The sequence below is a fragment of the Nesoenas mayeri genome, assembly GCF_963082525.1.
Source record: "Nesoenas mayeri genome assembly, chromosome: 2".
Lineage (NCBI taxonomy): Eukaryota > Metazoa > Chordata > Aves > Columbiformes > Columbidae > Nesoenas > Nesoenas mayeri.
In genome coordinates, this window is record NC_137543.1 from 20,898,282 (window position 1) to 20,921,623 (window position 23,342).

General features: G+C 37.0%; 1 protein-coding gene across 3 annotated transcripts in view; it reads right to left on the minus strand.

The window, feature by feature from the left end:
- OXR1 (oxidation resistance 1) overlaps positions 1-23,342 on the minus strand; it is a gene marked incomplete at its 5' end in the record, with an annotated part of 78,672 nt that overhangs the window by 40,340 nt on the left and 14,990 nt on the right. For 2 of the 3 annotated variants that reach the window (XM_080340358.1, XM_080340357.1), the window contains 5 exons: positions 1,840-2,633; positions 6,066-6,250; positions 12,889-13,041; positions 17,714-17,833; positions 19,004-19,111. In XM_080340358.1, coding sequence (XP_080196484.1) covers positions 1,840-2,633; positions 6,066-6,250; positions 12,889-13,041; positions 17,714-17,833; positions 19,004-19,111 — 1,360 coding nt within the window. The remainder of the gene's footprint in view (positions 1-1,839; positions 2,634-6,065; positions 6,251-12,888; positions 13,042-17,713; positions 17,834-19,003; positions 19,112-23,342) is intronic. The other variant, XM_080340359.1, reaches the window with a different exon arrangement.

The following is a 23,342-nucleotide window of genomic DNA, read 5'->3' on the forward strand; positions in this document are numbered from 1 at the left end:
AAAGACCTATCTATGTAATTTAATGATACAAAACTCATCGTATGATTACTTCAGAGTTTTAGTCCAATAGACAGGACATTAGACAGTGTTTAGAGTGTTTCAATTTTTTAATGTCCTAGTCTTTTTTAGTGACCTACTGTTAACTGACCTGTCATATTCCGTCTTTGGTGAACTTCAAGAGTTAAGCAATGCATCTTTGCTTTTACCTTGGCTCTATTTAAACTTGTCTGTAGACAAAGCCAGTAGAAGCGTCATCAAATCTATTTAGACTGAGAAATATTAATTCATAACATACTGTTTTATTTGCATTCTGCTAATACAACATGCCTGAATAAGAAATATACAGTCACTCCAACTGAATTTGCACTGAGGTCATTGGCACAAGTCTCCAAAAAGTAACCTGTGCTTCTTTTTTTAAAATGATTTTACTCCTATTTTACCCCACAACCTTCAGTGAAGCTTTACGACCATATGCAGAAGGCTTCTAGCCAGCACCCCTCTAACTGTATATACACATTTTTTTGATGATATATCTATATGCTGTTATTGTATAGATCATCTTGCATAAAAAAACCTGCAGTCTCAATGATAACAAAAAATATTCAACTATAAGAAAAGCAGCAATTGAGGAAAAGAACACCTGTGCTTGCATTTTTTAAATGTCAGAACCAGCAACCACTGCTAGATGACATTTTAACCAGAGGATTTCCTCTCATATGTACGGCATAAAAGCCAAATTTATCATAGAATAACGCAACTATTGATCTGCTTGAAATTTCCAAGTTCAGTTACTTTCTTAACAGAAGGAGAAACCAAACAAACCCCACAAAACACAAACACACTAAGTTTAAGATTGATTTCCACCAATCAAAGAATACACCTCTCTATTCAATACAGTCTCAACTTCTAATTAGCAACAGAAACAATTTGACCTTAAAACGCACTTCACATATAATCTATTAGTTTGTGACACGTATTATGGATATGTTTTCTTTCTAGCCCCAAAAATATTGCACAATTAAAGCAACTAGTTTATTTATGAATGTTTTTAAAAGCAAAATCAAATACATACAGAAACATCTTTAAATTATGTTAAAAAGACAAATTTTTTTTTATAGCAATTAAGTAACTTTAACAGATTTTCAAGGTAACTTCCAACTAATAATCGTGGGGCCAGACCTTTGCAGAGAAGTGAAAGTATTCAAGAAATAAGTGTAATTGTTCCCCCTTAGTTTCTTACCATCTAGCTCTTATTTATCCTGAGAAATGCTTTTTGCATGCTCAACCTGGCATAAAGTGTGAAAGATGCAAGTGAAACAAAGTTCTGAAAGTATCAAACACGGTTAAGCCTCCAGTGTTTGATACTCTCATCATAAACCTTAACCACAAAGCAGACATGCTGTAAGTAAGATGAAATTCAGTCCCTGAAATTCATTCACACGCGTGGACAGTGGGATAAAAATTTAAGTGACAGCGAGCTGACTGCTAAGGAACATTTTTAATTTTGAGCTCCACAGTGACCACTGCACCACAGATATAATTTTATAGGCTCATTTAAATCTCCCCTAGAAAAATATTGTGGTTTAGTATGATAATTGAACTTATATTTATGAGGAAAAATGACAGTAAAAAAAGTATCTTTTTTTTTTAGTTTCCTGAAAAATATTTTCCCTGCTGATTTCTGTAAGACATAACTTAGATATACTTCAAGCCACTGAAATAGAAGCAATATATAGAGACGAGTTCTGCAGAATGAAAACCAACAAAAATTCTGATGAGCTGGAGGAAGACACATTGTAAATCTGAAAGCTAACACTGTACCCATAGATACTGACTCACCTTCTAACTGCCCATCTCCTGCAGCCGCAGTTTTCTGACTAATTTCTTTTTGGGAATTCTGTTGCATGTTTTCTCTTTGTTGTTTGGTTTGTTGCATAGTGTGGGTCTTCCAAAGCTTGCGAAGTTCTTCAACTTCTGTCTCAGAGTCTTGCGTTCGCTCTCTCACTTCTTTTTCTTTGCTAGTTGTCTCTTTCTCTTGAGAGTCTGTGGTATCTTCACAACGTGGACATTCCTCCCCCACCTTCCTCTCTCCTTCTGGCTCCTCTCCTAGTAAGGAATCTTGATGCTCTTCCACTTCTGCCTCTTTGTCATGCTGTTCACTCCTGTGTGATCCTTGCAGAGACTGCTGGAGGACACCTGCAGTATTTCCACTAGGTTCCTGTCCCCCACTTACAGACGTTTCAGCACTTCCTGAACCTAAGCTGTGGGTACCAAACTGTTTAACATTTACAGCCCTTTCAGCACTGGGTTTTAAGTCACTGCCAGCTTCATTTGAGTCTGAAATGATTGTTAAACATTCAGCGCTAGTCTGGTTTATTGTTTGGACAGATTCTGATGATGCTCCAGAAGATTTGTCTTGTCGAAGCTCATCTGAGGAAACAAGTTCTTCACGTATTGGAGAGAGCTCTGATTCTGTGAAGACATCTTCTGATAGAGACTCCTCTGTGCTCCTCGGGGCAGTACTCGCACTGTCATTGCCTGGATCCTGAATCCTGGAATCCATTTCATCTGTATTGCTCTTGGCAGCTTTCTTGGAATGGCAAAGTTCCCTTACAGACAGCTGTTCTACATCTCTGTTGAGCAAATAAGAATGTTATTCTAGCAGGTGCCTCTTACATCAAGCTCTTTTTATTTTTACTAACAAAACTTCATAAAGAAAAGGTGCTCTTAAAAAAAAAAATAAAAAAACTAACTACAAACAAAAACCAACCAACCAATAAAAACCCCAAAATCCCCCAAAAAACACACACCAAACAAAACCCAAACAAACTACTAAAGCTTAATCCAGAGAATCAATAATAAGAAAAAAGCATAAAATATGTAATGATAAGCTTATGGCAGACCTTTGCCAGCATGACATAGTTAGGACTTTCCAACTCCATTACATTACTTTTGCAAGGAAAAGTTCTCCTATGAAACCAACAAGACTGAGATTCTTACAGTGTAAAAGTGAAATAAAAACAGGAGAAAAACCCCAAAAGCTACACACAGCCATAATCTCTACGGGTAGAAAGCCTCCACAACCTTGAGCTTCGTCCACCAAAGAGGTAAGTACAAGTGTATCCATCTGTCCCACTCTATTACAAAGTTGGCACTTCACTCACTGGTAAGAAATGAACAGCAGAAATCATCTGGTCTAACTTTAACCACCTAAGCCAGTCAATGCAGAGCAACAGGAACCATCAACATAGATTTTTACCATTGTGCACATGGGAAATAGTTGGTATTTGTGTCTTCACCAGTGAGGTACCTAACTCTGAGGAGGCAAACTAAATCTCAAACTACTTGGTACAACTGAAAAATTAAAAGAGTAGACATCAAATGTTGATAAATAGTGTAAGAAAAAAACAAGCATGATATTAGAACTTCATTTCCCCAAGGAAGTAATCCTATTCAAACCTGCCTTTCAAAATAAGCTAATTAGAAATTCTATGAGTTTTAGAAGGGGAGAACTACAAGGGAACTGCAAACATGCTCAACTATATCTACAGGACTCAAGCTTTCCCAGTGTTGTCAAAAAACTGAGCAGTACACAACTTGTTAAAATTTCTCATATTTAAATATACTTTTGCCCAGAGTTCTCAATACCAACTCCCTTCCTACCATAACCACATTACATCTCCTATCACCCAGTACCAAATGCTCTCAAGAAGTTTGTACCTTCATCTCCTATCTGTAAGAAGGATAAATCCATGCCACATTTCTTCAAAACTTTTCATTCAGTTAGGTCACATTACTGACATTACTCAGACACTGCTAAAATTCAAGATGTTTGCAAAGCATCTGCACCCTCTCACCCAAGCGTTAACAAAATGCTGATACTAAGCTTCTGCTGATGTAGAAATTTTGCATGTGGGTTACAGTTTAGGATTTATCACCTATTAGACTGGGTCACTTCCTTTATTTATCAGGATTGTGCTGGTAATAGGTGTTCTTGGACAAGCACAACCTAAGGTTCATGAAATTTGTAAAATATCTAAGTTTTCAGATATATTTTTTCCAGTTTCAGCAAAGATTGTGGCTCGTATAAAGAAACCATACAACATGAAACTGCAGTTTTAAGAACCAAAGAATCCACTGGTTTTGTGATAAGGGTATTGATATAATGGAAATAGATTTTCAGTATTCAGATTGTTTTTCCAAGTTTAAACAGGTTTGACAGTTGGTAAAATGGGGAGAAGAGAAGGGGGTTAATTATAACAGCGAAATATTTAGAGGAAAACAGTGTGAAAACATTATTTAAGTCTCAAATATCTTGAGGTTTTGTCAGATGAAGCTGTAGTTGTTGGAATTCTGGTTACAGACTTAAGAAATTTGAAATTTATTTTCCCCAAAATTTACAAACATGCCTCAAATTTTGACGAGGTTAAGGCACAGAAGTGCTGGGACTGAAAAACACATTAGATATTAGTGTTCCATTTAATAGTTTATAAAGTTTACAAGAAAGACTATCAAATTTGGCATACAGGACTCTAAATGTGACCTTTTAATGTCAGACATTTTCTCATTACATATGCATTTATATTATAAACAAACCACAAAACAGAAAATGCATGTGCTGTGAGAGCACAAAAATCAACAGGGCACGCAAGCACATTTGCACATCAACATTGAGCCATTAAGAAATTAAACATGCTACAAAAAGAGACTTGTTTTGCAACTGCAATATTATGATTCAAAGAGGTAGATTAAAAAGAGTAATTTAATTTTCATAATCTCATTACCTGTACTATATATCAGTTGAAGTAGGAACTATGAGCAACTTATTAAAACAATCTGGAAAATAAGCTTCCAGAAAGCAATCATGCTGGAGGCATCTTTATTCTACATCAAAAGCCCCAAAGGTACTACTGTAGGAATGCATATATTAGTTGGTCTTCAGGCAGCAAACAAGACCATGCCAAGATAAGTTTACTACCAGGTCTCTGCTGAAACTGAATTTAAAAATGGTAAGACAACTTATTTCTTCTAGGTGTCCAGATATTTAAGACTATCCAGAAAGATGTGCTTAGCAAACCACCTGCAAGAACTGAAAAGGGCATTTTTCAGAGTTACTGAGTATCTTCACACATGACTTAAAAAGGTTGCATTTTTTAGAGCTGCACATCAGGCAAACAGCTTCATTCTCTCACATGCGGAGACAACTCTACCTTGGTTAAAGGACTCAGCTTCCCTGCAGTTAGATGGTCAAGGTAGTCTGCAAATGTCTGTGCTTTATGGGCTGTGATAAGTAAAGGTGTCATGATTTTTTATATTTTTTTATATCCTTTTTGGCTTTAATGTCAGAATTCCTATTTCTGAGGACAGTAAAAATTAGGCAACAGAAAGAATGAAACCAAGATTTTTTCATAATACTGTTTAAAGTCAGTTTTAAATGCCTGCCATACTAAACACCCATGACTAAAACTCAACAATCCAAATTTACTCTGTTCAACCCAAACCAGGCTATACCTAAAGGTCAATGTGCAGTTCCTTCCTTAGCCAATAAGGGGCTACAGTCATAAAAAATATACACAAACCTCTAAAAATAATTCATACAACCATTTATCACAGCAACAAGAGAGTTTGTGAAGCTAGTTTGAGAAGCAAGTGGAAAACAGCAAACAAAGATTTGTACCCAAACCTGTTTCAGTTGGACTTTTCCATTCCGTAGATTAGTTTTTAGATTACCAAACAATCAAATGCATCTTTTACCATTTTCATAGGGGGGATGGGGCAAAGGAAGTGGTTTGGTACCTCTTGCTACATTGCCTGATTTGTAAGAGAGACTACTGGAAGAAATTAGAATGCACACACACCAAAGAGGATTTATTCTAAATAGTGTATAGAAGGTGAGAACTTAAGGTAAAGCAAGCTTTCTCAAGGGTCTTTCCAAGCCAATCTTTGGTGTTCTTAAAAAGGAAATCAACAGGAAAAAAAAAAGTGGTTTCGCTAGTTTTGTATGGTCAGCAGTATGGCTACAGTTCATATTTACTCAAAGCCTTATAAATACTATTCTATCTTACATGGTTAATGAATCCTTAATTTTGCTGTCCACAATTTCCTTATACAGAGCAGCTGACATCACTTCTTCCATTGGACACATGATGCCATACTCTTCACAGCCGTTCTCTTGGACCAGAGGATCCATTTTATGAGGATCAAACATTATATTATTTGGCGTCACTAGCAGCACACCATTGACTGTACCCTAAAATGAGAGGGAAAAGAAGTGGTGAATTTTCTTCTTCATATTTCAGCTTATTCTCATTTTTTTTGTAGTAAAAAGGTGTTTTCTAATTTGTTTTTATAGCACACTTAAGCAACTTCATGCAGTTTGTTTTGCAGTCATCTAGAAACACAACTGTATTTCTGAGGTTGTTCCTCACATCTACATAATAAATAGGTTGAATTAAAAACGTAAACCCTTAAACCCCAAAGGATATGCCAGGCAACTACTCTGAAGTAAAGATACATCCCTTCCTAGATAACCGCAGGGCTTATTGCTAGTTTTGCAAGAAACTTCAAGTATTGTCTAAAACCTGACACTAAACTCTGCTCACTTTCTACTAGTTAAGAACAAAAAGCAACTTTCAAAAACCATAATTTATCTTCATTTTCTTTACACAAAAGCAACAGCAGTATCTGATACAAGTCATTCTAACTTAATGGACCTGTTGACTGATTAAGAACAAAACTAGATTAAAAACATTAAAGATTTTTGAAGATGCAACTGCATCAAGATGCAGTTTTGGATGGATTTAATCACAATGATACTACTGCACTACATGATAAATACAAGTAGATTTCAAACTTCTAGTATGAAAAAAATTAAAGTTTATACTCATTCTATGAGCTGCATGGTTCTTACACAATACAGGTACCAATCTAATGTACAATATCTTGAACTTTTTTTTTTGTAAGCACTAGGAATACATACAAACATCAGCACCAGTTGTCCCCTAAGGAAACCCATAAAACTGTTAGAATGGTAGAGTTTGAGCTAAAACTATGAGTTGCAGGAAACGTAGCTTTAAGCAGGATGACAGTGATCCTTCAGTTACAGATCATGAATCCCAAAGACTTTATACATTTAGAAAGACATTCAAAACTTTCATGCAAGAATCACAAAGCAGTTGCTTCACGTGCTGCTGAAGCTTATGAGGAATTCAGTAAATATCCAGCTCGCAGATAAACTGTTGAGTTATTTCACAGTGTGTTGGGGAGACTATTCGTTTTCAGTTCTAAGATGATGTACAAACGCAGCATGAAATACAAATACAGTCCTTCCCATTTTAAGAAACTTGTTCCCAGCACTGTGATGGCTGATGACCTTCACAGCAGAAAAAGAAGATGCCATGTAATGAGCAGAAAATTACAAGTGATAAAAAACAAACCCAAAATAGTATGAAACCCTACAGCAGTGACCAGTGTTGTCACTATTATGCAAAAGTGAAAACAGTCTCAAAAGCAGCTCGAGCTTCTGTACTAAAGCCCTCTTAGTCCTTCAGTGCCCAGCCAGGTTTTGTATGGACCTTTCAGAGTGCAAAACATACGCTGGAGACTTTACAGTCAGCAAAACATATTTACATAATTCCAAGTTGTTTAAGATACTGAAACAAAACCATCACTGGTATTTCTTTCCCAGCACTGTATTGTGGAAATAAACTTTCAATGGGCAAGAAGGAACTCCGGAAGGATCACTGTCAACAGAAATTCACATTTGGTTATATCCACTGTAGTCTAGAAAATAAATTTCACATGACTGCAAAAGTCAATAAGAGTCTCCTCAGAAGAATTATTGCTTCTCTTTAACTACTACTTCCATAAATTTGGTACATAATGCAAAAAGCAGCATCACTTCTCGATCTGAGCTCTTTCACTAATGACCACCCATGAATGTGGGATTTTATTAACACTCTCCAGATATGACCCAGACGAGTCAATGCCATAGCCCTGATGGCAGCTGGACTAGATGATCATTGTAGGTCCCCTCCACCTGAAATATTCTATTCTATTGTTTCACTGCCCACATGTTGCATGTGAATCTTCAGAACAGTCTGGAAAAAAAAAGGTAAGGTTGTATGACTGCTCCAGCTAGAGGGTTCAGATGTTTTAATATCAACTTCTAAAATGATTACTCAGTAGAAGCAATCAGTAATCAAGTTCATTGGAGAACTCTTGATTTCAGATGATTTTGTCTTCACTTGTTCACTATTTCATGATCAAATAATCCTGCCTTGATAAATTAAGTACGCAGGAAGCGCTAAAGCTTCTGAGCCCATGGAAAACTTCAGGCAATAAAAGGAGATGCCATTTTTCTACCACAGGGTGAGCTGTCACAGCTGACATGTCACCCATGTCAGCATGTCCTCAGTTTTACTGAACAAATACAAAATCCAATGCTTTATCTGTGCTCTCAAAAGCAAGTTAAAGCACTGTTTCACCTTGCAGTCCAGGCCAAAAATTGATTAAAGAATATTTTATTGCAAAACAAGTTAAAAGTTTCACAAATCAATGTCACAATGCTCATCTGAACACCAGAGTCACCACATTAGAACATGTATGAAGAAGCAGTTGCACATCTTCTCAATCTTTCTGCAGGCAAACATTCAGCCCAAGAAGCAAACCAGATTACTGACTACATAAGGAAAACAAGTTTAAGAGACCTTCTACTGTAAATGGAAGCTTCCTAGAACAGTCTGACAATGACCTGTCTGATGGCAGAAAACCCCCAAACCTGGTCATCAGGCAGTTGTCCTTGACATACACGGAAGATTCTGAAGTCTACCTCTGCAGCTTCAACCAACACATTGCCAGAAACCCAATAGCTTGCTCATCTTAGTCTTGTAAAAAACCTTTCACACCAAAAGGTAAATACCACAAAAATTAATCTGAAAGTGTAGTTCCATTTAAAATTTATTACACTGACCAAGAAATAGAGAATTAACCCTTGGAACTACTAGGCTTTTATGTATACTTGATTAAGAAGCTGATCAAACACTTGCACTGACTATGAGCAGGTGAAAGATTATATAGGTACCTTGAAAACACTGGCTTTATAGCTCCTGAACAAGAGATCAGCTATTTCATTGTTATGCATTTAAAAGATGACAGGAGGTAAACCAATGAAACATTTCTGGCTCACAAGTTATTTGATGTGGTCCACAGTTACTGCATTCATACTTCAGGGCACTTCTCTAGAGAAGAATTGCTGCCCCAAATTTACAGGATAGAAATGAGATTCTTAATAATACACTAAACTTCATTAATATTTCTGTCACTTATTATTATTATTACCACCAAGGACCATGGAACATTTACCCAGGCAACTAGGTAAAGTGCAGGTAATAGCCAGATAAAAAATACATTTTGTTTGGTCTCAAGTTTTAATTCTTCTTTTTTCAGACATGTCAGTGTTTCTGCCACTTCAACAATTTCTGTGACTCTTTTGCAAGACAAGTAGCTTCTGTCTTTACTACCTTCTAACTTGTTTGCAGGAAAAAAGCTTCCTTAAAAACCTGTGGAACATGTGTTACTCAACAGATGGAGTTTCTAGCACAGACAGAAACCAAGTGCTATGGATTCTGTGAGGGGGAAAAAAAAAAAAACAATGGGTGACATCAGAATAAAACAGGTAAGTGGGAGTATACATGCATTTGGCCAAACACTGGTCAAGAATTACTCATTGCATCATGCTAGACTTCCCTGAAAGTTGGAAACTGAAGCAGGTCCAGTCTTCGAGAGCTAACACCACAGTTCTGCATTAGTAAAGATAAAAATGAGGTACTGTCTTTACAGGAGAATACCCAAAACTGCATTCCCATGTTGGTCTGCCATTAAAGATCAGACAGACTTCTAAGTTTGTGTTCCTACAATACATATAGTTCAGAACTACTGTCTCAGATTAAGCCAGCAATGAACTCGTGTGTGTTTTAGTACTATGCGTTCATTTTAGGTTCTGAACAGACTTTTCTGGTTTCTCATACACATTTATGCACTATGGCAGCAGATGTCACAGTTGTTCTACAAAATACCCAGAAATAACAACACTGATGCCAGGAAAAAAAAAAACAAACTACAGCATGTTGGTTTTTAGTGACTGACTTTTGCTAACTTAACCTGGTATCTTACAAGCTCTGAAGAAGACTGACAGCCTAAAGTCTGCTCCCCATAAAATCTTCTTCGTTCCTTGCTTCTGGAGCAGGAAGAAGGCTCCAAAGCTCCCTTTCTGACCTGGTTGAACTGCTGAAAATACTTTCAGTGTGAATATATTCTTTACAACAGCATGGCAGCTCACTAAATAAAGCCCTTTCCATGCTCTCACCTGCCCATATCAACACAAGGAGATGAGCCCAGCTTCTCCTTTGTGTCAAGCTGTGTCTTCAGCACAGATCCTTTCAATGGTAATCAAATATTTGTTGAACATTTTAAAACAGTTCTTTGACTTTCTTTTATACAAATACAAATTTCAAAATATTTTCAAAAACTTATTTGTACCAATAATGTAGCTAGAGACAGATCAGCAAATCAGAGCACAAGCATAAGTAAAAGAAATTGGACAATGGTATACACACCACAAACTCCTACGTGACTCCAGTAAACTGCCAGTGTTTGCTCTAATCTCGTAGCTCTCTATCTTTGAGAGGAGGAAAAAAGTCATCTATAGGCAACTCAATTGTTGATGGAGGACTGTGGGCAACTGTTTAAGACACTGTCCAGCATAATTTTCTACAACAGCAGCAAAGAGTGCGCCTGCAAGAAACGGCATGTCTACGTATATAATAAACAGTGAGTTAAGGTGACTCTACAGTACGCTGGTTACACAGATTTGTTGCGTGCCCAGGATGTGGCATATTTGCACCCCTGTTTCTACCTGTACCCAACACCCTGCCTCTTACAGGAGCCATAACCAGATAGCAGAGAGCAAATATTGTAACAGAGCAAATGTTTCCAGGTTCCAACCACTGCACCTCAGAGAACTCCTGTGTGCTTGTCCAGGAATTCATAGGTGCAACTAAAACCAATTTCAAACACATACAGAATAAGTAGTCTTGAAAAGTGGGAAATGAGAGAGTCTGATCTTCATGCAAGGCCTTTTGCACATGAAATTAAACACACTGAAAAGAGGTTTTCACTAGATTTTTGGTTTTGAGCATCAGTCTCACTGATGACTGAGACTTCACATCTGAAGCCCTATGAACAATGAGCATCAAAATCACTTCCAGAACAGGAAGCAGAAGATTAATCTTTCAGTTTTCTCCAGAAAACTTTTGAAGAGATATCATCCTGCATCATCAGGAAAGGTAACAAGGAGAAGACAAGACAACATGCCAAAGGACATTCCTACCACACATGACAAAAGGGCTAAATTACATACTAAACTTCTGAAATTTGGTACTCAAATCTGAGCAATTTAGCATCGATTCTCTCTTCCCCATCTCCCCAAGTACAGACTGATACTGTGGTAGACTATACAACTCTTTAGAAACAGAATTCTCCTTGAACTTCTTACAAAATAGACTGTAAAGATACAAGTCAAAGGCAGATGCTGTGAATCCTCCCTATACCACTCTAGTGAGGAATTATGGCATGTAAATAATACGCTCTAAGTTTTAATCCTCAGTTATGTACTTTTATAGTACAGCCAATTTCTAACACAGGCTCACAGTTCTCAATTCCCCTGTATGAAGGCACTTAAAACCAAGAGGTAATTATTTGTCTAGGATCAACTTAAAAAAAAGTCACCTAGGCTCAGAACACAAGAAGTGAAGCAAATTAACTGCAAAGTAGCACAAAGGACCAAACAAAGTTTTCCCAGGACTTGTCTTACCAACTTCTAACAGTAGCTTTTGCCAATATACATGTATTGTCAAAAGCCTTCTTATCTAAACATATATGGATCTGCAATCCTTTCCATCAGCAAAAACAAATAAATTTGGTTTTAGGAGATTCTCATTGATCTGTTTATCATCAGTATAACTTATTTGCAAACCTATTGCTGAGCCAACACAGAATCAGCAGTATTTGTATAAACATACCCAAAATTTAGGCGAAGGAAGAAGTACTGCAAGTATGCTGAGTTTCTTTGCATTCATTCAGCTCGAGTGAAGGCATGATTTTTCACCATTAAAGTGTCTAACAGTCATTCTTCTGCGGGGTGGGAGAGCAACACATTTTCTTTTTTTCCTAAAGCATTCTCAGGTAAAGTCTTTTGACATTATCTTAGTCCCTAAAACTCTGCAGAAGACTTGTTCACCTCTAAGATGAATGGAAGTTAAGTGCCACTAACTCGGAGGCATTAGTGTAATGACACAGAGAATTAACTTCAGCTTCCAATTAAAAAAAAAAAAGAAAAGAAAATAAACCAATGAAGATTTCTGCCCTACTACACCAAATATGGAAGTGTTTTTTCGCAGAGTTAGAGATTAATTCTGCTCGTACTGTATTGCTTTAGGAAAATGGAAGTGAAGCTACCCAGTTACACATTTCTTTATATTTAAGGCATGTTCTTTCTCCACTGTAAGTAAAGTGAATTACTTATGAGAGTCACTAACAGAAGGAACAAACAGACCTCATGCCCTCAACACAAGAGAAGCACTTAACAGTATGGCTACATGGAAGCTCGTCACAGGTTAATCACACTAACTCCTTGCATCACATCTAAGAAAAAGTAGTCTGGGGATCCAAAGGCAACAGTGAATTAAAAAATTAGTTCCATAGACATATATGTATAGAAGCTGAGCCATGTACTTATCAGTAACTATTTTGTACTGTATATTTATGGTTTAAATGTACTTTATTTTTATATCCTCATACAGTAACAGTTAAACTTGAACGTTTGAGTACCTTGCCATTAGTGATGTACTTGCAATTAATTTTTAGAAATTTCTCTGTAAATGCTTCCTCCTCTTCCGAGGTGGATGATACCACTCTTGTAGGACGAACACATGCATGTGCTGGTGAAGCAGCCGACTCTTTCTGTTGGACTCCATCTGGATCCTAAAGGGGAATATTAAAAAAAAAAAAAAAAAAAAAAATAGAACACTTAGCAATCTCCCTTTTTTCCCTTTCTCAAGATTAACTTTAAGAGATTTTCTGTTGTGTATTTTTTGTTCTTTTCATTTGATGTGAAAGCAAATGTAAAAATAGTGTTCCAGACCCACTGCAGGTTGAAGGATTGCTTTGATCTGACAGTGTATATAAGTAATGAACCACAGCTTAACCAGTCCAAGATAAGAAAGTGGGCAAAGATATTCAGAATCAGCCTGGGAATAACAACAAAATAGTTTCCTTATGTGAGTTCTGATCACTATCTGATATACTATCACACGTAAAGTTTGAGTAGAAGTTTGCAGAAAGGATTATTCTCCAACTTCATCAAACCTACTATTAAATGTCTTACGTAATCATTCCATAATGTTATACACTATGTTGGAAGGTCAGCTAGTACAACTCCATGTTCAAAGCAGGCCTAAGCCTACATTAGGTCAAGTTGCTCATGGTTTTTCCAGTTGAGTCTGGAGATTCCATAGCCTCTAAGAAGAAACATGCTCGAGGGTTTAACCACCCTAATTGTGAAAAATAGTTTCCTGCTGTTTAACCAGGACTCTTGTGCAGCAAGTCACACCTGGTTGCTGCTCATCATTATACTATGAACATCTGAAGACCTTGACTCTTTTCCTCCCTCCTGTCTGTCTCCTAGGTAGTAAAACATAAAAATCAGGTTGTCCTTTAGTGTTTTCTTCTCCAGGCTAAAAAAAAAGCCCAGCTCTCTCAGCCAGTCCTTGTGCCTCATATTTCCATTCCATTATCATCTTAATGGCCCTCCACTGGACTCTCTCCAGCAGGTCAATCTGTGTCTCATACTGGAGGTGCCAGAAGTGGAAGCAAATGCAGCTTCACAAGCCCCCTCAGACAGAGGAATAATCATTTTCCTTAACCTGTTGGTATTCTTTTTTCATGAGCCACCTGGCACATGATTAGCCTTCACCATCACAAGTGGACATTGACCAACATCTCCTTGGCTCTTCTTTTTTTTCTGCAAAGCTGCTCTGTAGACAGCCACTTCTCACCCTGCACTGCCACAAAGGCTCTTTCTGTCCCAGAAAGGTCTTAACTATTGTCGAACTTCATGAGGTTTCTGTTGCTTCATCTCTCCAGATTCCTGATGTCCCTCTGATGAGCAGCCCTTGCCCTTCCCTCCAGTGTATTGACCACTTCCCCTAATTTTTGCTGCTCCTCTGTCCCAGGCTTGCTGATGGTACATTCTATCCTCTGTCCCACCATTCAGGTCATTGATGAGCAGATTATAAACAATATTAATCCCAATAAGTACCCTCAAAGACTTGTAATTGTCCACCACCACAGAAAAAAAAAATCCAACCACACACATGTGCTTAATCACTTTGAGCCCAAAGATCCTGCTAATTTTTCTAGCCCATCTTGTGGTCCACATTTCCCCAGTATGATAATAAGGCTGCTTTGGGATAGCACAAGGGCCTGGCTCTAGTCAAGGTAAGTATCAATAACATGCAGTGCTCCCCCCTTGTCTGCTGAGCCAGTCACCTCATCACAGAAAGCAACCCTGTCGGTCAGGCACAACATACTCTTGGTAAATTCACTTGGGCTGTTCCCAACCATCTTTGTCTTTCACATGCCTGGATATAACTTGCAGAGGATTTCGCTCATTACGTTCCTGGGCAGATAACATCCAACACAGTGAAGACAGAACCTTACCAGGGACAGGATAAACTACACACATAGTAGGCAGACTGTGCCAGGTCCTGTTTTATAGTCAAAGCAACCCTGTTTTGGAGCTTAACCAACATTTAATGACTTTCATTTTATACATAATTGCTATTTTTAGTTACTAATACAATAGTACTATTTATAAAAAAATGCAAATTTCTATGTTCCCTTTGGTTTTCTGCTTTCCTGGTCAGTTCTATTCACTAGTACAGATTGCAGCTAAATGCCTTTAATCCAGGAACATTATGCATAATTGTTTTCAGTTCATCATCTTTGGCACTACTTTAGCATTTGACTGCATCTTTCAATTTTAGTTAGAAAGCACACAAAAAACCCCAAAACAAGTTCTAGAACACGGAACTGAATTTTGCTGAAAAAGCTAATAGAGATACAATTAAAAAGCAAACTTCTCAAATATGTGCAGACTGCTGAATGAAGAAAACCTTCACAAAGCCCAGCAGCTCAATAAAGGCTTAAAAATCTAAGCTGAGTTCTTACATACACACTAACAAACTTATTGAAATACATACTGAAATCTTAGCTTAAGTGTAGCAACAACAAAAAAAATAGAGTTATGCAGGTATTATATTAGCCACATGACAGTTTGCATTTAGTCACATGGTTGTGCTTAAGCTACTTCAATGTTTGATAAAACAGAAACAAAATAGAGTAAGCCTCATAGTTTATTTTTTGCCTCAAGAGACATTCAGCTATTGGTCAGTCATCTTATTTGATTTCTAGCAAGAACTCATCTATTTCAACGACCACAGCACAAAGAAGACCCCTCTACTTTATACAGGCAAAGTAACAAATCCTCTTTAGCTTGAAATACGCTTAAATTTAAACTGAGAATCTGGAGTCAACATTGAAGGAAAGTCAAATAACACAGACATCAATACAAAGAATTAGAGAATGTATGCTGGTATTGTTTTCATTCATAAAGATGGCAATCGGCCAAGAGAAAGTAAAGCAACACAGAAAACAGGTGCTCTGACAAAGAATAAAACTCTCCAGCCTTAACTGCTCAAACAGAAGCTGAGTGCTCCTTGTGTTCCTGGAGAGACCATTTGAAAAACAAAACCAAACATACACAGAGTCCACACTGACAAGTGCAAGTGATCTCTGATCTTTGCTTTCTTTTGACAAACTGTATCTAGGAACATCTCTTCCCTCCATATATGCATTTCAAAAGACATCAGAAGCTTCTATAAACACTTTATTATACATCATCGCATTGCTCATTTGACTTTTCCTGAAGCATTTATAGAACTGCCTGTAGTGATCCACAACATGTAGTGAGATGCACAAAATAGTTCTGCAACAATATTGTCAGTTAAATTAAACACAAACTGTTGTCAACATTAAACTGCCTACACTAAAAAAATGACCTTTTGCATAAGATGATTTTAACTTTTAAAGCCTTTTAATCTACTTTGTTTCTTCTACAGTTTCAAGCTTTTATCTCCACAACATACATATAGTCAACAAAAACGTTTACAAAAAATTTACACTATTAAGCCTCCCTATATACTACACGCAAACAAGCACATACAAAATAATCCACAAAAACAAGAAAAAGGTATTTTTCTAACATGAAACTTAGTGCATTGTAGAAAGAGCTCTGGTTTTCAGCTGTAAAACTATCAATTTTCCCTCGAGTCACTTCTCACCATATATACTATATGGGTAGGCCTAACCTAGCATTTACAGTCATTCTAAGACTGATATATAAGAATGTATTCTTGCAGACTAATCTATTTACTGTGCTACAGCACCTTCCGTTTGCCATAAAGGAAATTATTCATTACAAACAACAGCAGACATCTCACGAGAACAGGCATACTAGCTCAGAGTAAAGGTATAACAGTAAAAACAAACAGTAATTTTTAGTAGAAGCATCATCACAGCCTCTGTAATGCAGCTTGGGAACCTGCTCGGCAACAAAGCAATACCTTTGTATTTAAACTTCTCTGTACCAAGTCATACAAGCAAGTCAATAAAAGATGCCTGAAGTCTCAAACCTTCCCAAACTTTAAGCATGTAGAATCCTGGAACATATGTTTGACAGCTTGACTGAGCACTATCAAGAAGCGCTGTTGAGAAAAATATTATTTTTGATGAGAAAAAAACCCAACCAATAACCAGGAAAAGAATAGTAGTGATGTATTAAGAAATGTCTGAATAAGGCCATAGTTGCATAAATTGCAGAGAAGCTCAGGCTCCAATACTGCATCTTCCTGGTTGGAGTTTCCCAACAGAATTCTTTTGACAGCAAGCCAGTGTTCCTGGAAAGCTACGCTTTTACAAAGCCAGCTCCTAGCCAAAAATCTACATTTGAGCTGAATTACAGAGCAGCTTTGATAGCTAAACAATTGTAGTATTTCAAAGTCTACAAAAGTAGAACTACTGAGTAGAAGTCAGCTATAATCAACTCTGCATCAGCCCTTCACTGAAACAGACTTCTCCTTTACTCCATTTTGCTAAATGAAACCAGAAAACCCCCTCCCACACCTCTACAGGGAGTGGTGGGGGCCCTTCCCTTTCAGCTGCTTGAGTGTTTGTGCCAATGTCTCATTGCTACGAAAGGTATCAATAAGATTATAGACAAGTGTTTAACTAGTTCTGAAAGGTAACAGATACAGAAATGCAAGAGGAACTATTATTTAAACTATCAGTGTGCAAGGATAGTTATTTTGCTACAAATAATGTGGTTTCAAATCAGTTTTCACATAGAAAACTGTCATTTACAAAGATTCAAAACTTGTATTTATTTCAAAAAGGTACTATTTTACTTTTCACCTCCAAGTGTTTCAAAGTACTACTTCCTCCCCAAAACAAAAGGGTATTTTAAGAAGAAAGCATAGCATCTGGAACATTTATCTTGAAAGGGAAAATTAATTTCAAGGACAACAGGAATACCTACATTTACTGTAGCCTTGTCAAGCTCTGCTTCGGAAGATGTAGGTGATAAGGGACTTATAGGACTTAGAGAGGGGGAGCTGTCCACACTAGAAATGTAGTCTGGGTCAGGAACATATAAAATCTATAAAGAAGATACAATGAAGTTAGAAATTATGCTTTCAGGTTTAAACTTCCCACCAGTTCAGGTATATTTGCCATGCTTTCTCAAAATAAGCTATGCAAACATCATTCCTGCTCCTAGTAATTTTAACAGAAACTATGAGTTGAGGGAATAAACAATACCACACAAAGCACTTCTTAATTTTAGCTTTTAAAGTTTTAAAATACACATTGAGATAAGATCAGTTTTAGTCATAATCGTTGAGGAAAAAGTTCAGATAGAAAACATTAAAAGTACACAGCATGCCAGAAACACCAATAGAGTGTCCAAGGAAGACCTGCTTGATTATTGCTATTGCTCTATTTGAGCACCTAAGAAACAGTCTGGGAAACAAGTTCATAGACATAGCTCTTAGCTGAATTAGCTGAAGTTATTCACCCCTTAAAGACACTGTTTTGGCCATGGTAGGTATTCAAGCTACCTAGACAAAGTTTTGCAGCAATGAGAAATAAACAGGTTTTTGGTGGTATGGTTTTGGGTCTTCTTTTCCTTCTCTTTTTTTCCTCTTCAAACTGAGGACTAATACCAAATGACCAATGGATCAGTGGTTACTACCATAGCTGACCTATCACTTGTTTCCAGGCCTGGCTTTCAAAGAGAAGGGAAAAGTGAAGGGAAAAAAAAAAAAGGAAAGAAAAATATGTAAGCAATAGTTACCTGTAAGAAATGAATGATATTTCCTACACTGCTGGTAAAGACAACAACTTTTCAGAGTGGAATGGAAACATCATTCGATTTATTAAAATAGAATTGCTGGCAGTAATATGCAGCCAGGAACGTTGTTTATAAGCTGTATCCTGGATAGCTAGAGTTGGTAAACAGCCTGGTATATTTGCAAAGTGGCAATTTAGCTTGTACCCAAGTGTTATTAAATCATTAAGTGTATTTAGTTTGAAAAGTCCCCTGATTTTATTTAAGAGAGACAGGTAGCTTCATCATATGTTCCCTTTTTAGGCAGTTATTTATTAGGCACAAGAAATTAACAAACTAGAGAGAAATGAAAAAAAGTCTTTTATAAAGCCAAAAGGAAAACGAGTAAGAGACATTCTTTAACACCTTCTCTGGTAGAGATGAGAAATATGGGGGGAAAAGTTTTTTATTGGATATGTAACATATACAGAGTAATAGTACCTGTCCAGGAACGACTGCTCTGGAGAAAAGCTTATTTAATTGAACCAGTTCATTGGGTGTTGTATCAAATTTCAAGGCAATACTGTTTAAAGTATCTCTTGATTCCACCTGTATCATTGTGGGGAAAAAAGAAAAACAAACCTGTAAGCAGTTAGTTCAAACAGTGGCTTACAAATTTTATCACATGTAGATTTACTGATTTTCTGATGAACTTTAAGTCTTCATATCTTACGATTGCCCAAAAACACCCACCCCCTAAAGCACACCTACCCGTAACTCTGAGTCTACGGCAGGCTCACCTAAGGACACTTGTCCTCCCACTGTCCTGCTGAGTGGCCAGGAGAGTCCGTCCCACACCCACTGCTGGGGGCTCAGCTGCCCCACCAGAACTTCTGGTTTCAGAGAACCCTTCTCCTCCTCCTTCCTCAACTCCTTCCTCTGTTCTGCACTTACAGAAAAGCTGAAGCAACTTCTGTAAACACAAACAAGCTCTCTTTGCTCTGAAATAGGCTTCTGTTAACCTGACTTGCAAGTAAAATGAATCACTGAAATAAAAAGCAAAAATACTGAAGAAAACAGGTCAACTAGTATGACAGCAGATGGAGCATAAGCATTTTGAGTAGGTGATTCTCACATAAGGAAAGGATTTTTTCAAGCTCTTATTTTCATCCCAATCTCCCAAAAGGTATGCAATATGAGCAAACAGAAGAAAGCAAAGAAGAAAGAAGTTTTATTCACAGAGAGTATTTCAGAATAAAGAATTCATAGCAAGCATTTAAGAGCTGTGAGGATGATATGACAAGGGAGCGTACAATCAAAAGAAGTTTATTGTGTAACAGCACAGAGCTACGTAAACATCGCACCAGGAAAAATAAACCTCAGCATTTAAGATAAGATGGTGCAATATAAGCAGAGCTACATTTGTGGTGTTAAATGGAGCACTGCTAGAAAAAAATCCTGACTTTTGTCTTAAATATCCTCTCATTTGTCCTTTTTATTACCTCTGCAGAAGATATATGCCTTCCATCCTATTATAAAACCATCTGGCAAGTATCAGTTTCCTTTCCTTATCTGGCTGTAAAATTTGCACAGGCAAATCTGCACACTACATGGGATTTCAGAGACCAGCACTGATACATTCTTAAAACAAAAACTCTTCATGTCAAAGACTTCCTCAAGTATCTCCCTATGTTCAATGCCCTATTTTCCAATTCTCATGTGTTCTATTATTACAACAAACAAAACCAAACAAACAAACCCACAACAGAATCTGAACTGCCAAAAGCTGAAAGGATAACTTTGTGGAAAAGTGTAGTTCAAGAACAAACAAAGAAAAAAATCCACACCACCATGTACCACATCCATTCCCCAGCTTTTCCAATTACTTCAATGATTTTTTGCTCATCAATTCGATACTGTGAGAGAGTACAAAAAGTCATTCCTTCTTTCCCAGGAAACAAAATCTCTATATATCATGCATGTAGCTATTTAAATGCTATTCTGAATATTAAGAATTTCATATAAATATTTGAATATTAAATCACGATGCTGAATCTTCATGTGATAATTTCCCCTTTTGAGAAGACAGACATGATAAACAGTGATTACATCATTTCATTATTTTAACAGAATGGCAAGATTTGTTCACATACAAGTAAAACTCAAAGACAACCACCAGATATGAGAAAACACTATTTTATTCCCTGAAACAATGTGGAATGGACTTGAGCAGGTCAGTTGGTGCTTTGAAGCAGTTCAATATGGATCATGCATTGGCTTTGCTTCTTTCAGTATACTGACTTAAATATAAAGACTGAAAGATACTGATTAATTGAAGTGGAAAAAGCAAACAAGCAACAGTTATTCAGGACTGTCTTAAACTAAATGCACACAAACTCTGCTTTGTACAGTAACTTTTGTTGAAAAAGAGCTTCTTAAAATATAGGTAGCTTTCCTATACTCAGCAGCAAGAGCTTCTAGTCATCAACTCCTACATGGAGATAAGACAAGTAAGGTCTTATTACCTAGTTACTTCTACCTCATATAGTCACTCATATGTATACAAATATGTTTAAAAATCTAAGCTAAAAAAATATCAGTTTTCACAGACATGACTAGATACAGAAAGAGTAACTTAAGCTCCACACCTTCTGTCTTTCTTTTCCAATAAAACCCCAGATCAAACACTCTCTTCAAATCACTGTGTCTCCATTTGAGCAGAGGTACATCCCACTATCCCATTTCAAAGCATTATTTACATAGCCTTGTTTATGAGGTGTGTTCATGTGTATCAGCTTACCAGTTGGCAAAGTTATTTAAAAATCTTATTTAAAACCAAATTGTCTACTGCTTTTTTTAATGAACTTTACTGTCATTACATCTCCACAACTGGACTTCAGTCATTCTTCAATTAAAAATTACATATTGAATACATATGAATCAGAGTGCACAAATAATTATTTATTTGTTTCCAAGTATTTCCTGACTAGCTGTCTGAGAACCAGAAAACAAGAAAACAATAGCTTAACGGTATTCAAAGAAGCTAACAAAATTAAAGAGATAGGAAGACTTGCAGGAGAGGTGAGGACAAAGGGAGAGAAGACACAACAACTTTGATGTTGTACCCAAACCTTTAGAAATATCAGATTATGACCATATAAACTAATTAATAGGCCTAATTTCTATACTACGCACCATCAGGAAGATGGAACTTGTAACTATCATAAAAGCAGCTTCAAAATAATTTTAAAATTAGGTAAAAGATGCAACAGATAAAGTAGTCTGTCATCGTAATGATCCACATTTTCTAAATTCCCCAAAGTTGGGGAAAAGTCCGTGGCAGTGGCACACTCAAAAAAATGACAGACAAGAACACAATCCCTGGTTTTGAAATGAAAGCCCCAAGGAGAAAACCACTTTAAGTATGTAGTAGTCTAGTAGTCTGAAAAGCATATAAAGGCTTACAGTGGCAGTAAAACTAGCTGCACCAAAAGAGAAAACCTTTAGTGCTTTCTATCCAAGCTGCCCTAGGATTGAAAGCAAAATCTACAGTTAACTCTAGCAAGACTTTAGCTGATACTCACCATTTATCTACTATCAAAATAAATGTTCAGCAAGTCATTGCAACAAGAAATTACAAGTATTCATGTTGGTTCTCAGTTTAGCAAACTTTCACCTCTTGATGGTCACCACAAAAACACTTGCCACCAATGCCTCTTGAGCTAAGAAAGGATCAAAAATTCCTCCTTGTTCTAACTTAAGAAGTGGAATCCATAAGCCTCTAGTTTTGTTCTCTGTGACTTCATCTAACTTGTTTCTAACTAAAACAAACAAATAAAATAGTCAAGACCCAGTTTGCAAATGTCAAACTCGCCACTAAATAACTGGGAAAAGATCACATGCAGGAAGATGAGCAGTTCAACACTGAGGAGCCTGGCTTAACACTCAGTCTTAAGACTCTGGTCTACTGTAGGCTTGTGTGACCTTTATTAAGTGGTACCAGGCTTTTCTCATGATCTGGACAACATACTCTGTGTGTCAGGTGCTCATCTGCTCTAATATTGCAAGAGAAGAATAAAGTCTTTGATCCCCAGAGGAGGGAGATAAACCAGATCATCTGCCTTCATTGCTCACTTTTTTCCCCCAACAAAAAGCACTTTTCCTGCATAGTCTATCACACTTCAGAAAAACAAACATCTGTAAATAGCCACAGTTATTTCCTTTTTCTCCTCAAAATGAAGGGGTGTTAGAAGGCTTATTGTTGTAGTCATGCAACTGTTACCATGCCAGTACCACTGGTGAGCAGTGGTCAATGTCTGCTTATGCTCCTTTATTTATCTGTCATTGGCTCTGTGAACACCTGTAGGCAGACAATGGTTTTGTTTGTACAACAAATAACAAAATACTTCTAATGTGACAGCAATATAATGATGTCAATTAAGCAAATTACAAATGCTATTTTCACAAAAAAGAGGTCTAGCTGGTAACAGTAATTCACCTAAACTATCTGCCCTGTTGGTCCTTGGAGCCTGTTCATGTGCCTCAGCTGTGTGCAGAAGAGGAAAATAACTGGCCTGGGGCATCAACTGTGAATTCAGAAATAACACATATCAATTTGCATCTAATCAGTTGACTGACATCCAGAAGAAAAACTATATTAACTTTAAAAAAAGTTCTGTTCACTCTCTAAGTAATGACAGTGAAAACAAACCATAAATTTCTGTATCCTTTAGAGGCAGTCACTGAAAAAATTAACTTAGTGACATTCTTTTAAACCTACTAGCACAGGACTTGCTTCTTCACTTACTACCACATCTCTTGACATCTTCTCACTGGTGCT